The 16,542-nt window shown below is 40.6% G+C and overlaps 2 protein-coding genes across 2 annotated transcripts in view; both read right to left on the bottom strand.

Moving 5' to 3' along the window:
* Positions 1-1,528: 1,528 nt before the first annotated feature.
* Positions 1,529-4,519, bottom strand: CPH28 (cuticular protein hypothetical 28; the record flags this gene model as incomplete). Its single annotated transcript, XM_028311331.1, has 3 exons — positions 1,529-3,374; positions 3,581-3,748; positions 4,388-4,519. Coding segments are annotated over 3 exons (1,545 nt in total), but the record flags the coding sequence as incomplete, so codon positions are not given.
* Positions 4,520-5,584: 1,065 nt separating this feature from the next.
* The window catches only part of Liprin-alpha (PTPRF interacting protein alpha), a 214,656-nt gene continuing 203,698 nt past the window's right edge, over positions 5,585-16,542 (bottom strand). Inside the window, exons 7-13 of the mRNA XM_028312161.1 lie at positions 14,138-14,305; positions 13,643-13,762; positions 12,393-12,518; positions 10,805-10,974; positions 9,497-9,653; positions 7,681-7,842; positions 5,585-5,614 (exon numbers count right to left, since the gene is read on the bottom strand). Of these exons, the coding sequence (XP_028167962.1) occupies positions 5,585-5,614; positions 7,681-7,842; positions 9,497-9,653; positions 10,805-10,974; positions 12,393-12,518; positions 13,643-13,762; positions 14,138-14,305 (933 nt within the window). The remainder of the gene's footprint in view (positions 5,615-7,680; positions 7,843-9,496; positions 9,654-10,804; positions 10,975-12,392; positions 12,519-13,642; positions 13,763-14,137; positions 14,306-16,542) is intronic.

Genomic DNA, 16,542 nt, shown 5'->3' on the forward strand with positions numbered 1-16,542 from the left:
AATAGACATTTCTAGGCTTGCTCGTTACTTCGTAGATCGTATCGTACTCTTCGGGTGAGATTCTGATCAAGAGCATTCAATATCCAATATGAAGGTATAATTTTGGACTTATAAACACCAAGAACATCTTGCAAGAGTGAATCGTGAAACTCAATTTTCAACCACTTTAATCATATTAACAACATTAACATAGTGAATAACTATCCTGTCATTATATTTGTAATCCAAAAGGATTCAGTGTCTCGAATTTGGTCCCTTTTTCATTCACTATTGTCCAAATTGGATTCTATCAAATCATATTATTTACTACTTATAACACATCAATCGGTGTGTAAGTGGGCACTCTATTTCGGCCTTAACATTTGCAGCCTCTAGGATCTATATCTAGAGTTCGATTTGTTAATGGTTATCTGTATTGCCACAGATAACGACCATTTGTATTAATCTGTGCTTATTATCTATTAAATACCTATATTTTTAGGTTTATAGAACCTACGTCGATTAATGCCGGTTTTCTATAATCAATTCCAATCCAAATCCGTCTCTCAACTACCAAATTTCAATAGCTTTCGATGTTTTTTTTAAACAATATGAAAGTGTAAATTCCCGGCAGGCATCAAAAATTGTGAATACGAAAGCATTTCTGATACATAAAACAAGTTAAAATTACTTAATTTGAAAAGCTTCATTTTCAACAGACGGAATAAATTACAGGCATAATTATTTATTTATCAAATTCATGTAATTAAGTAAATACAAGTAGGAAATGTGAACGTACTTTTGTTTTGTGCAAATTTAGAAAACGAAAGTATTGTGTAGCAAAAAAATTCACTAACGATGCTTTAATTTCATAAGTAAACTAAATTAAATGAATGTTTGAGTAAACATGTGGGTAAATGAAAAGCAATTTTAATTATGTATGTTAATTAAGGTTCTTGCTTGTGTTAATTTTTAATTTGTACTAATATGATTTTTATTTTTATTCATAACTTACGTAAGATGTTACGTTCATTTTTTCAATCCAATTTGGGTTTGTGGACTAATGGACAATCATAAGTGGTACTACACATTTTTATACCCATAATTACGAAGTACCTATGAATGTTATACATATTTCGGGTCGGCTTTCAAGAATATATCAACACTCATATCCATAATATTGGGTACAATGCTCGTCCTCATCAAACTGACACTTGCACCACACGGGATTCGAACCCGTCACTCTGCTTTTATATTGCCTACGAATTCTTTTATGCAGTTTATATTTTAATAAGTAATAATTAGTTTAGTGCCAATAAATGATAAAAGTACAGTTATTACTTCGAGATTGTGACCTGTAGGCCAAAGATGCACGCCGCGATAAGCGGTTATCACGCCGCGCCATTTTATCGATTTTCCCCATACATTTTGACGTCGATAAAAGTTATCACGGCGCACATCTTAGGCCTATTGATATTGGTAGGCATTAAAACACATGACATAATATAAAAAAATATAATTTATTATTAAAACAAAGTACAAATTACTATTTGTAAGTTTTTACAGATAGCTTCGCGAGAAGCACGCGTCGTGGACTATCACGCGCAAACAATTCGTTTCTATTCTACATTACGACTACGTCTCTAGCGATACGTTAAGTAGTGATTAGATACAGCGTATGTACAAGTGTGGCCGGCCGCCACTGCACAATGGGCGTAGATATGATAGACCCACTCAAAAAACCTGATACAGCAAAGAACCTAACCACGAAGCACTAAAGAACACTTCGGTTTTGAAGACGTCGACAACTGTCAACTATTTATTATCTCTATGAAATATATTTTTAACAACCATAACGTTAAATGGCGAAGAATGTAATGTGGCCAAAGCTTAACATTGATTGGACATGTTGCTTTTCATAATCTTCACAAAATTATTGTTTTCTATCCCTTTTCCTCATAATAATTTAATAAGAGCCTACCATATCCACATTCATTGTATCCACTGTCCCGAACTAGACAAACACACACTGACACACTCGACTGTACTATACGACCAATCGATTCAGGTTGCATATTATGGCCATTCGGACTGGAGTGTGATTGGTCGATAGTGAATTATCTAGCTCAATTATTCCGCTAACCTACAAACTAGAACTGGATGCCGTGTCCTCTGAGGAAGGCGTCGATCTGGCCGGTGGACGCGGACTCCCCGCGGGGCGCTACGTAGTAGAACTGAGGTTGAGCGGACGGCGCTACTCTCTGGGGAGCCTGTGATTGAGAAGAAATAGCTAGCCTTTGAGCCTGTGCCCTCGCCGCGGCGCGATCCCTCTGCAACTGGCTCTGTTGCAACTGCTGCTGCTGAGCAAACAACTGTTGCGAGCTCTGGAACTGAGCCTCAGCCTGCTGTCTCTGGTAAGCCTCTTGAGGATTCTGTTGGTGCTGAATCTGGTGTCTAAACAGCGGCACAGCGGGAGATGAAGGCACAGATGGGATTTGCTGCGATGGGATGAACGGTCTCGCTGAAGGCTGGGGCTGCGCAACGTAAGGCTGAAGTCGCTGGTTCAAGTTCAACTCTCCTTTAGTCTGAGGCAGTGTCTGGAACAGTTGAGTGTTGTAACTGCCGCTCGACGGGTCATACACCAGTTCGGTCGAGTAAAGTGGGTTTCCACTTGGAGCTGGTGAGGCTGCGAGGGTCGTTTTCGATTGAGTCGTCACTGAAGGAGCGGTTGTCGATTGGAGTTGATTCTCGCGGTGGAATTTCGCGAATTCTGCGGCGAAGTCGATCTGTCCAGGTCTCGAGCTGGTCACAGCGGGGGCTGGGGACGGGGAGTAGTTGGGTACAGGGGAAGGCGAGTAATTTGGCTCAGGGCTGTACTGAATCTGGGGCTTGGCCGTCACTTGGACGAGCTGGGGCCTGAAGGTGGTCGCCGGTGGCAGAGTTCGTGGAGTGGTGACTGGGAGAGGACGAGGGGTGATAGCGATCTGTTGCGATTGGTAAGCCGGTCTCCTGATAGCGGGGCGCTGCACAACTCTTTGCCTGATGTGCTGGAGAGGTTCCTCTTCGGCCTCGTCCTCGTCGGCGTCCCTGAAGTCGTTTTGGTAGTATGTTGTGGTGGGTCGGGCAGTAGTGGGGCGGATAGCGGGCCTGGTGGGGTAGTTAGGTTCGGGGTCATCCCTTTCGGCGGATTCAGGGGCGTGGGGTTCTTGTTCTTCGTCGTCAGGCTTGTTGGGGTCGCAGGGGTTGCCGGACACGTAGGTGAACTCCCTTTTGTTGCCGTCGGGGTCGACGTAACCGTATTTGCCGCGGACGACGCAGTCGGTGCCCCTGGTTTCCTCCTTGAAGGAACCGTCAGCCGCTTCGTAGCCAAACGTGAAGCTGCCATCATCATTCACCTGGAAACAAAAACGTCAGATTTTAAATAATTATGAACGCAGAATGTATAAGACTATCGACAGAAAATAATCTGAAAGATATAGATAGAGTGAGAGCCACGTTCATTATGAGTGAGCATCGTCTTAAGTTGAGCAATAAATTAATTACACAAGTAATTGTATCAATCAAAACAGTCATTAGACTAAGGAAAGGTCTCGGTCTGTACCTTATTATAGTTCCTGATGGTCTGCACGGGCGGCTGTTTCGGTCCCTCCTGGATTTGCTGCTGCTTGAGCCTCGAAGGCCGCTGGATCGCGCGCGGCTCATACTCGTCGTCGAGCCTGTCCTGGGCCCTGTACAACGCGTCGTAGGCATCTGCTGGAACTAACACCACCTGGAATTTGGGAAATAGACATTGCTTAATTTATATTGCGATAAAACTGAATGGATGGACTCCACTGAATATAGATTGATTTTTCTTTAAGAGATACCTTATCCCAATTGATAATCGCATCGTCAACAATATGTATTCCAAGCTTCATGCTTTTGAACTCCAATTTGTCTGTAATACTCATGATAATACGAGTAAATGCAAGATTCGTTACTTGGTTTCCTGAAGCTCTCACCTCAGTCTGAGAAATCTCACTTTGCTGCTGTGTCATCCACACTAAATATGAGCAGGTCATTGATTTAATGTCAATACTCAACACAAGATGTCCTACACCTGGTCTCTTCATAAAACCCTCACAGTAGCCTGTCCTTTTGCTGTATTGCCCATAAATACTAAACCAACGGGTCACCAAAGTCTTTCTTTGATTTCACGCCGATGCTTCACTTTTTTCCTGAAGAAACCTTTATCGGAACCTGTCCTTGCTTTTATCGTTCGTTCGTTCGTTTCAGCCGAAAGACGTCCACTGCTGGACAAAGGCCTCCCCCAAGGATTTCCACAAAGACCGGTCCTGCGCCGCTTGCATCCAGGTACTTCCCGCGACCTTGCTTTTATGCCCATAACTAAACCCAAGAAGGTCCTCACCTGGTCTCCTGAAGCCCTCTCCTGCGCCTGGTCGTAGTCGTACTCGTCGACTTGCTGCTGCAGTCTCGGCCGCGGCCTCGCGCCCGCCGCCAGCCCGGCCGCCAGCGCTATGCACAACACCTGGAAACAAGAGAGGACGTGTTAAACATGATTCTTAATCTTTAAAATCATTGCCTATATCAGGGGGGTCCATTGCTGTTCCCTTGGACCTATGGTGCATGGTTGCAAGAACCCATTTCTCCGCCGCCTTCGAAAGGTCGTCAGTCAAAACCAAATTTTAAGCCGGTAGCTGATGCTATGCTAAAATGTCGCCTTAACGTTAAAGACCATAATTTCCCTCAGGTATTTTTTTTTATGTGACAGAAAGCAAACGAGCAGACGGAAAAGAAACATTTTTAATGAAATACTCCTTGAGGATATTATTAAATAGAATAATGTTCATCTGACTTTGTCTGTTCAGAATAAAAGCCTAATTGCAAACAAAATATTGTTTACCAAAGCTTTTGTATATAGGTATACAATAGAAATAACAACTTTACAACACTCATACAAGTTTGTGCAAAGTTAATAAGACCTAAGTAATTAGTTTGTCTCGCATTTTAATTTCTGGACCGACTGAAATAGAATTTGGAAACTGGATAACAAGTTTCCAAATATTCTTGCTCATAATAATTCATTAAGTTTGATAATAAACGTAATAGTTTCTACTTCATTTACTGCAATATTTTACACGGATTCAATTTCCTACACTTCATAATATTTATTCTTATTTGCTTATTAATTCACTATTTTTGAGTTATTGAAGAATGTAATTCGTTTTAACGCTCTATTTCATTTCAAGTTATTTTAAAAATTAGAAATTAGTCAACATTAAAGAAATGAGCTCGTGACTTTTATAATTAACGAAATAGCGTACTTTAATTTATATTTTGTTTTGATAATTAAGCCCATCAAGCAAAGTGTTGTCATGTAAACATGTTTCGACAGCATAAACGACGTAAAGTAATTATACATGACATTACCCTTGGCTATGATTACGATTTGATCGCTATCGCGTTTGCTATGACAGGGCCCTTGAACTTATAGTTAATGCTATGGTACCTGCGTGTGCATGTGTTTATACCCACGTTCATACTGGACAATAAAAACTTTGACAAATTACAATTTATATCATATTAGGTGTGAATGATATGGCGGTTATGCCAAGGTCTTGACACTCCCCGGGTTCTGATTTAGACAACAAAATAATTATGATTATACAGATTGTTCAAATCAAATAATTTATTCAGTATTTAGGGCCTTTCCAGGGCGTTTATATACGTCCCAAATAACCACCCACTTTGGCACATCATATGGCCTGATGCTGAGATTGAATGAGTTTTTGAAGAAAAAAAGAAATTGCGGAAGAAACTCAAGTCTTTAATAAGAATATTATCTCAATAATAATACATAAGCTGTGACTATTTTAGTTGCCAATTTATCTTTACATCCTCTATCATATCGACTCATGTCGAGTAGAGTATTACTTACAATTCATCAGACGGGGACAGGAATCATTTTGTACCTACACAGTTGAAATGTTCTACACCCACTAGCATTTGAAACCTAGACTATAATTTGATTATCCTTGAATAATACATACATACATATTTCAATGTTGAGCAAGTGTATATTTTAAACTTGGTGCAAGGTCGTTTAGTTGCCGCCTGCTCTTAATTTGACACACTTTGTCACTTAATTATGAAAATTAAATCCTCAGTGATCGTTAAGTTTCCAAAGCCAGAAGTCGATAGATTCTATATTTCTGTCTGTATGTGATTTGAAGAAATAATTGCATCCTATTGACAAAGAAGTTAACCAGTCCGTTAGAGTTCTAGAATTAGGTAGTTCGGCAGTCTGGGTTATTATGATATATCGAGATTGTTAATGTTCTTAGATAGTTTCTTATCTCATTTGTAACGTTCGTTAATTTTTCTAAGAAAACATGCGGTATTTTTGTGTCCCATCTATCTGGAATTCTTTGCCATTTGACACTTAGAGCGACCGGTCAAATCAAATCAAATCAAATCAAATCAAATCAAATTTCTTTATTTGCGTAATTCCAGGTACATAAGTGGTCTTATTTGTACCTAGACCTATGGCCTACGTCATCAGGATACATGAATTTTGTAATGACCAGAACCAAAAACTTATAAGCAGAGAGACCCTGGGTTCAAGGATAGCAGCAATAGGTACATCCACATAAGCTCTTAGGAAATGTGACATTTCCCTGACATAAACATTCTAGGAAACGGTTCTACCGTTAACCTCTACGATCGCTGACAACCAGCGTAGACAGATGATCCGATGATGATTCCAAAGCGTCCAATAACCCCACGGTATTGACAAGGCCGCGGGTTCACGAGCACCTCGGCCGTTCACCGGTGACGCAACGGTTATTAGATCACTATTATGCGGTTATTATGCTACTAGAGCAATGGATCTTCTTTAGGTCATCAAGGTTAAGGATCCACTAAAGAGAACTATGTTTATCAACCCCCAGGGCACCCACACTCGTATACAACTACCAAAAGAGGTTGGGACAATAGTAGAGTCATCATTTCGGTCACAGGACGTCTACTATTGAATACTACCCCAATGATTTTCAGATTGACCGCTTGGCAATTTACAATTTACAATCGGTAAACAAGCAATTTCCTGGAGTAATATAATTTATTTAAACTTCAGCATTACTCTCAATTTGTGGTGGTAAAAGTTTCTTACAGACATAGAATAATCTAATTCGTTTAAGGCTTGGTATTTCTGCTAAAGTAGGTATTTCGCGCTGTCAAAATCTGCGCGCGCAATTCTTCGCCGAAGACAGCGTGCCAAAGAGCTCCCGCCACAATTTCCAGCTACATAGTATAGAAATACGCAGTTGGTTAGGTTAGGTCGACTTCCTTCCCTTCAAGCGTCACACTTACAACACTTTCTAATACAAATCATATCCAAGTGATATAAATTAAAACACCTTACAGACTTTTTGGGAATATATTCTAGAATCGAATAAATATGAAATATAACTGAAGAAGTAAACACGGTTCAAANAAAAAAAAGATAAAAAAAAAATTAAGCCACTAGGTCATAAAATTTGAAAAAATCACAAAATTAACGATAACTTCTAAACTATGAAAAATCGTAGAACATACATGGGGGTGAAATCGATAGGTCTAGTCCTCACCTATCACCTGCCTTCGGCTTGACACCTTACAAGAAACACCCTGTATAGATAGAAGATTCAAAGGGCTTCTTACCTTGGGCTGGAACAGCCCCACGGGCGGCTGGTGCGGATGCTGCGGGTGCGGCAGCGGGTGCGGGTGCGGCAGCGGGTGCGCGGCGGGCGACAGCGAGCGCGTCAGCGCGTCCGTCTGCTGGATGTTGAACGCGATCTCTTGCTCCAGCATCTGGCGCTTTAGCTGGAATAGAATATAAGATTAATGTTGGGTCATTCAAGTAATTTTATTTTTATTTATAAAGTAAAAATAATGCAATCTGTCTACTTCATGGACATTCAGCAATATGTGTATTATTAGTCATCTTTTGTGATCCAGGTCCAGTGACAAGGCCACGTCAGCATAAAAGGACAGATTCGCACATGTCTCTGTCTTGTTTAAACTTTGCCGTCCGTGTTATTGACACAAATTTAGAGGCGTTCTTCCTTTTAGGTGTTTTCAGTCTTGAGAATACTACTCTCGGTTTCATCAGCTCCATCGCAAGCTCGTTTAGGTGGTTTAGAATACGGTCTCTGTATTTAACTGAGGGCTGAGTGTGAGTTTACATCAAACGCGCTCACTATTTAAGTTTTTGAAAGTTTCCCACTAGGGGCGCGGTACAATCCGTCATACATTGTTAGCGCCATCTATGGGCACAAGAAAACAACTCATGACGTCAAAGGCGCGTAACCAGAGTGAAGATTTTATTTTATTTTATTTTATTTGATATTTATCTATTAAGATCGCAGCTAAATTCGCGTTGCTCCGCCCTCCTGTCAACTTAAAATCGAACGTTTCAAACACTCGACAATTTGATCTCGTTGCATACAGTCTGTAAACCTATCACTTTAAATAAACGTTAAAACCGTAATTTCAATAATAATTAGTCATTGAAGAGACCCTTATTCCTACATAATATTCGAAAGTCTGAGCTCGAAACATACATTAAACGTTATTTTTTGACGCGCTCACTAGTGAGCGTGTTTGATGAAAACTCACACTCAGCCCTCAGTTATAATTCTCAGTAGCTTCGACTGAAATATTTGTAATATCTCTAGGTTGTAATTAAAGTAATATAAAGCCTTCTACTTGCTACAGGCCACAACCACCGGTTTCTGGATCTTTGGCACCGCGCAAACGAAGGTGACTGAGTTTCTTTCGCCACTTCTTCTCAGCACCAGCCAATATGTTGTTCCGAAGTGGTGGTAGGGCAAGCTATATTTGGGACGTGTAAAGTGCCCTAGAAAGGGCCTATGTACTGAATAAACCATTTGAATTTTGGACTTGAAGGTGGTTGCTAAAAGTCGTGGGTGGTCATTAATAGTAGCACAGAATAATAATAAGTACTACGTACAGAAGTTTTACTTCGCGAAGGTATTTAAAAAAATGTATGCTCAATGTCATTAACAATATGGTGTAATTTAGCCAGTCTCAAGAGTCAAGCACCATTTTGTTGATAAACGTCAGTGATCGGCACTGCGCCGAAGCTATAGGGCTGACTTCGGTAAAATGATGTGACGTGAGGTGCCAAACTGCGGAAAATGGCGGAAGAAATACATGATTTAGCATGAATAATATTAACTACTTATTTACCTCTCAGTGTCTTGAGGCAACTTAAAAAAGTACATTCTGTGTTTTGATTATTATTTAGGCAGTTAAATACTGCACAGTATTTAGTACACCATTTTCTTTATTTTCTTCCATCATACACAAGAATACGCGTGCGTGAGTCAATGTTCGCTCGTATGTGAGGCCTTGTCGAATAGTATCCTGTAGGTGGGCCATCGTGCGTGTTTTGTTTTCGATGTAAACTCGCGGAGATGAACAGGCCTGATAGTAGTCTTAGATAGTATCGCACCTGCTCGGTTTCCATGCGCCACTTGGCGAGCTCCTTGAGCACGTCCTGCTTGTCGGCCAGCAGCTCGTCGGCGTACTTGCGCGTCTTGTCCAGCTCCTGCGTCAGCGCGTTCTTTTCGTCTAGCGCGTGCATCCGCTCTTTTAGGTGCACTTGCAACCTGTAGACAAGTTAAGAGTTAATAATATAATTTAAAAGTACTATGGGCCACAGTTTCAGCTACCCATTTCTGTAGGCCTAAGATGCGCGCCGTGATAACTTTTATCGACGTCAAAATGTATGGGCAAAATCGATAAAATGGCGTGGTAACCGCTTATCGCGAGGCGCGTCTTAGGCCTACTGGTCATGTCGTTTCGTGTCTATCGCAAAAAATCATGAGAGCGAGAGAAAAAACGGAAATAGGTAGCTGGAACTGTGGCTGACAGTACTGACTGGAACCTGTTTAAATTCCATTGGAAATATTCGTTTACACATCTTGCTAAATACCGTGGCATTCATTTGTTTTAACCCTAAGCTGTCCACTCTGAACAAAGGCCTCCTCCGTGGATTTTGTAAGGACCGGTCCTGCGCTATGCATTCAACTACTTCCTGTGACCTTCACCAGATCATCATCTTGCATCTTAAGTGGTCGTAGCTGATATTTTTTAACAAAAATTCCACTAGTTTACCGCTCCTATATTTTACTTGCTGATCGAACATCTGGTTCTCTAATAAACCTTAATAATACATTAGTTGGGGCAGAAAAGTTATCGAGTGGCGACCATGGGCCGGAAGACGTAGCGTGGGCAGGCCTCCCACTATGTGACCGACGATCTGGTGAACGTCGCAGGAAGAACCTGGATGCAGGCAACACAGGACCGGTCACTATGGAAATCCTTGGGGAGACCTTTGTCTAACGTCATTTGGCTGAAACGAATACAGTCCACTTCTTTCATTTCGTCGTTTCCCTTTCTAGACCCCTTAGGCCGGGTTCCCACTATGCCGGACCGGCATTTCTGCCGGAAACCGGACAACGGTGTTCACATTACACCGGATCACCGGATCCGAAATCCGAGCCGAATGAAGTGCGGGGAGCACGGGCGCGGCGGGGTGGGCCGCAACTCGTTCACATTACTCCGTTCCGGTGATTTTACCGGCATTTTGTAGCGACAAAACGCTCGGTATAAATGCCGGGCTCGGCGAAAACGCCGGATCCGGGATAATGTGAACAGCTTCATACAATTTGTACCGCCGCTAGGCTTTCCGGCGATTTTACCGGACCGGGAGATGTGCCGGTCCGGCATAGTGGGAACCCAGCCTTAGCAGACGTACCTGTCGTTAGACTCGGACAGCAGCTTGTCGACGGTGGCGGAGAGACGCGTGTTATGCTCCTCATTCATACGCAGACGCTGGTTGAGACGCATAAGCTCCGCGTTCTTTTCTTCGACGTTCGCTTCCAGCCGCTGGATGCGGTCTTCCGCGGACCCGTGCCTTTCTTGCGCCTGGATAGAGAAATGAGGATGTTGAAGGGATTTGTAAGCATACTATATAACATACACAAAAGTTAAGGTTCTTGTAAGGGTAATATTCGACGATTTGATACTAAAGCCCGGTCTGTGAGCACGTAAAATTTTGTCCAATGACCCCAAGCTACTCATCCTTATCGCTCGCGCGTAAATATATTGCTGTCGCGACTGTGCGACGGGCGGCCGCAGAGAGTGTGCAAGCGCGACAGCAACATAATTACGCGCGAGCGATAAGAATGGGTAGCTTGGGGTCATTGGACAAAATTTTACGTGCTCATAGACCAGAAAGGTACATATAAAAGACAATATTATGTCAATATTGCGTACCATATAGTTCAAACTATATTGGCAAAATACTTTGCAATTATTCGTCAAAATTATAAGGGGAATTTCAAGCGATAATACCAAACGTCATTTGAGTATTACCATAATTTATAGTTTTGTGAGTGCAATATTGCTAGTCAACGCACAAATTGCCGATCAATATTGTTGGTTAGTAAAAACTTGACTACAAAAGGAAATGATTCCACACTAAAATGGATCATGAGATAATGGTAAAAAGCAGTAAGCGGGTCTCAAAAAGTTTAATAGTTTTTCAAGGGGATTTTATTGTACATAATAAACGAAACCAGGATTTAGGCACAATTCAACTCGGTAATTTGTATATTTCATATCGATTATTTCGTTTTTTGATATTATAATAGTTTTCCTCAATCAAAATTACAAATTACTGAGTTGATGGACTTACGTTACAGTAAATAGTACATCAATCTTAATTATATTCACTTACCAATGAATGATGAACCAGTTCAGTGATGTCACAACCGTACCGAAATTGCACCTACATATTTGCAAAAAGATCATCATCTTCTTCCCCGTCAATATCGAAGAAGGATCGAATGTCACGCATCTTTTGTGTCCACGCATTTACATCAAAATTGGAATCGTATTGAATTTGGACCTAAAATAATCCAATATGTGGAGGCAGCATTGAACAGCATACTCAAACTTGCCAATGTAAATAGGGGATCGGGGAGTATTCACAAATTAGTGATTGAGGTTGACTAACTCATAAAGATTAAATAAGATAAAATGACGATTTTTAAAAATATGATTGTGTCACGTATGAGTGGGCTCACCACAATAGTCGAGCCGCGGCGGGATTCGAACCCGCGTTCCCCGGATCAAGAGTCGGCCGGTCACCGGTCAGGCCCCTTCACTGTGTTCGGCTATCGTGGCTTCAAACTTCAATATATTTTAATTATTGAGTCAGTTCACTTCCCAGTCCGATCCCCTAATTCCAACACTACAAATAACTTACCGTTCACCCGGACTTTGACCACACACACACAAACTACACAAATATAAAGAATTGGATTGGAACATACACCAACCTGGTTGAGGGCCTCCATACGGGCCTTCAACTGCTCCTCCATCTCGGGCAGCGACGACATCTGGGCCAGCTTCTGCGTGGACAGTTCCAGCTTCTCTTCGATGGCCGCGATCTTTTCTTCTTGCAGCTGCGGGACACGTGACATGCGTGAGGCGAGGTGGGGTATGTAGGTATGTGATTGGGCCATTTTCGTAGAATATTTGTGTTTATTTATTTATTTAATTAAAATGCAAGTGAGCTTACAGATAGTAAGTAAGTAAGTAAGTGTAAGATTGTGTAAGTTTGCAGAGTAAATAGTAGTTATTTTAAGATCTCAAACGTTTCACGCGTGATTGTTAGAGATTAAAACGGAATTCTTTGGTGGGAAACGCGAATTAAAACGGGCTATGTCTACAGTTCCCATTTTGGGTACGACGTTGTAAGATTTATGTCTGATTAAGACGTTTACAGAAGAAAAGGTTATATAAAATTTAGTATTAATTCATTGCAATCTCAACCACTTTAAAAAGTGTTTAAATAAAATTAGAAGAAACAAAGGTTTCATCACAATATCATAGTTTGCATGGCCTAAAAGCTTTCTACGAAAATGGCCTTTACAATGAAATCTACTGTTTTATACAGATACAGGTTGTTAAGTATTAGAACTATTCACACTGTTACTCGAATGGGTTGTAAGACTTGTTAGTTTATACAATTGTTGGTTGAATGATGTTGTATCACAATTCACCATTATCTACAAAGCACAAAATTACCGTATCCACTTTACCATTAATGTGAAGAACCACCTATTACATATTTCATACATATTTGAAGAAACTAGTAACACATTTCAGTCCAAATCTTTGATTGCATCATTTACTCAGCAACTGTCACCCAGAGGTTACAAGTAATTATTGTGCGACTTGCCCATGTTTAAAGGCCACTGTTGACATTTACAAAAAAGTAAAAAATAGGTCTCAGCGTATTTGCAGATTCAAGGATGTTTTCTTTTCTTCTTAAACTTTTCGCGCACTGGCAGCTAATAATTTTGCAATCCTAACTTCATCATCATCTCAGCCATAGGACGTCCACTGCTGAACATAGGCCTCCCCCAATGCCTTCCATGTTGCCCGGTTGGTAGCGGCCTGCGTCCAGCGCCTTCCTGCTACCTTTATGATGGCGTCGGTCCACCTTGTGGGTCTTAATCCAAACTTTACCAGTACCTATTTTGGCCAGTATGTAGACGCTGTTAAGGTTGAATTTAGTTTGTACCTTGAGCTGAGCCTGCTTGTGCTGCAGCTCCTGCTCAAGCTTCTCATTGAGGTCGTGTAGCGACGTGGACTCGCGCTGCGCGTTGAGGTACCGCTTCTCGAGGGTCGCTATCCTCTCCTCCTGGGGACACACAGGAGAAGAAACCATGAAACATAGGAAACATAAACAAATGTACAGAGGAAACTTATAAGTAAAGGATAGACTTGGTTAAGATAACAACAGGACATAATGCAGACTCAAGTTCTCAAGGTGGCGTTCTCAGCAGCAGCGTGTGAGGGGTTTTGCCGCGAAGATCGGCTACGTAAACCATCTTCGGGCGCACCAGAGCCTCATCAGTTAGAAGTCGAAGTGGTCGCCATAGCCGAAATCCGGTCGAATTAATCATCATCATTATGAAGACTTAGAGAAAGATTGAGTGATAGAGAAGTGGCAGTAGACAGACAAAAGTATGTAGGTTTATAAATAGCTTTATAATTTCGTCATCACAAGTCTCACCTGGTCTTCTTTCTGCGCGACATTCTCTCTCAAGTCGCGCTGCAGCTTGGAGCACTCGTCCTGTTTCTTGGCAAGCTCCTTTTCTCCCTTGGACAGGCGTTCCTCGAGCTCGGAGACCTTGTTGTTGAGCTCGGCCACCCGCCGCTGCCACGAGCTCAGTTCCGCTGACTGCAAGCGGAGTAAGGAGTATTAGTACTCGAGTACGAATCGGTGTGAGTTTTAAGTTGGGAGCGAAAAGTACGCCAAGAATATCGTTAATATTTTTACAGAAGGAATGATCAGATTTTTTAAAACATGTTAACATGGATAAAAATTATTTCAAGAATAAAAATTCCGACAATTTTACTGAGATTTGTATAAAATTTACTTGAAATTAAATGGCAGTAGCAATACGAATTGTCTTATACATACACAGATAGCTAAAGCCATACCATTTTTTTTAATATACTGAAGCTACAAGTAAGAAGCTCACAAGAACATAGGCGTACCATTTACCGGTTATGATACCGAAATGACCGAATAATATTTAACATTCTTGTTATTCCATAACCAAAGTATAAATAATTAGATGCCAATAATAATTGTGAACTTACCTTTCAGTAAAGCTAATAAGGATTGTTATAGTTGAATAATTATATTACTTGTGGCATGAAGTGTCAGTGTTAGTGGCAGTGAACCTAATGACATTGTTAGTATGATGCTGTGACGTGTCGTACTACTGGTAGGGCTTACATGCTCTAAAGTCTAATGCACTAAATACAAACCCTTGATGTATCTATAAAAATATAGATTAATCAAATAAATGATCAATCTACAACATACACAAGTCACAGCGTTGATCAGTAATTATCGAGTAGATTAATCAACTGTTAGCAGATCACTCCACTGATTAGTGATCAACTCACTGTGATTGACTGAAGGGTTTGTATTTGCAATATTACTTACATTTCAAGGTACTGACTTTTTTGGTTAGATTCATGCTTTTATCCCTATTTTTTTTCTAATTTTCGGGTCTAACTTAAAGAGTAATAAATAAATCAACAAAATGAAACTAAAAACGGTTTTGGTGTACGTAAATGGCCGTGGTGTTCTAACTAAAATTGGTATAAGGTGGATTCATAATTACTTGTATGTTTGCATATCATTTTAAGCTTTGTTTGGTTAAATATGGGGCTCTATCATACGATGCAGCGAGCAAGCATATGCAATGAGGGTTTTCGCGAATGAAAAATCCGCCAGATGGCAATACGTAGACGCGAGGTCCAAATGCTGCATGATTGGTTATTTTTGACATGACATTGACAGATATGTAAAAATCCACCAATCACGCAGCAGTCAGACCCCACATCCACGTCCTGCCATCTAGCGGATCTTTCATTCGCGAAAACCCTCATTATTTCAGCAATGACCAGGGTTAGTGCAGATGGCGACACTGTCGAGCAATGGCGCCCGCACCCTGTGACTGGGGCAGGTTAGTTTTCTTATGAATGCTGATGGATAATAATTTACATAAAATATCCCACTGTAAATCTTATTAACTGCTTGAAAACTGCATTTTAGATTCTATTACAGCATGTTATTTGCTTATAAGTTTGCTTACAATTTGAGCGGTGAGTTTGGTCCGCAAAAAATTATAACGTAAAAAATAATTTAAATTCATCTTAGGCACAGTAGATAAATCAAACAGTACGGAAGCTTCATACAAACGCTCGAAATCAGACTCACGCACACAGACGCACGCTTTACACGAGCTCTAAGCGAACCTCGCAGTCCATCCGTCGCGAGTGTCGCGCGCGTTGTGTTTTTAATAATAATTTTATTGCATGCACTGTCCGCTGTATTTTTAAAAACATGCCACGAGTGTATTGCGTAGTATACGGCTGCTTGAACTCGGCATCTTCAAAACCAGAACTTTCATTTTTTAAACTTCGTAACAATTCTGAATTGTAAAAATGAGGCAATAGGTATGTGAAAGTAAGTATCCGGTATTTTATTTATGAGAATAGATATTCTACCGGCCTCTAATAGTACTTAATCAATTTATTCGATTATGTATTCGATCATTATATAACCTAATTAACGTTTTATTTTTTTGTTAACTACTTAGTCAATTAATTTATTCCATTAGGTATTTGATAATTAAAAAAACCTAAATAAACGTTTTAATAAATAAGTAAGTAAGAACCTTATTAATTTTATAAAGATTAAGAGTGCCAACCCTAACACTCAGTTGAAGTGTAGGTATTTAACTCGCCGAAAGGGCTAAGTTTCCGTACTGCTTTAGCTCATATATATACTGTGTCTTAGGTATATTACAACGAACATAAAATAGTACGGTATTGAGTGAATAAGAAATGAATAAAAGTTGTCATCTTTTGATCCAGGAGACACAATTAACATTATTT

Source organism: Ostrinia furnacalis, unplaced genomic scaffold (assembly GCF_004193835.3).
Source record: "Ostrinia furnacalis isolate ACB-3 unplaced genomic scaffold, ASM419383v2 OfSCF0058, whole genome shotgun sequence".
Lineage (NCBI taxonomy): Eukaryota > Metazoa > Arthropoda > Insecta > Lepidoptera > Crambidae > Ostrinia > Ostrinia furnacalis.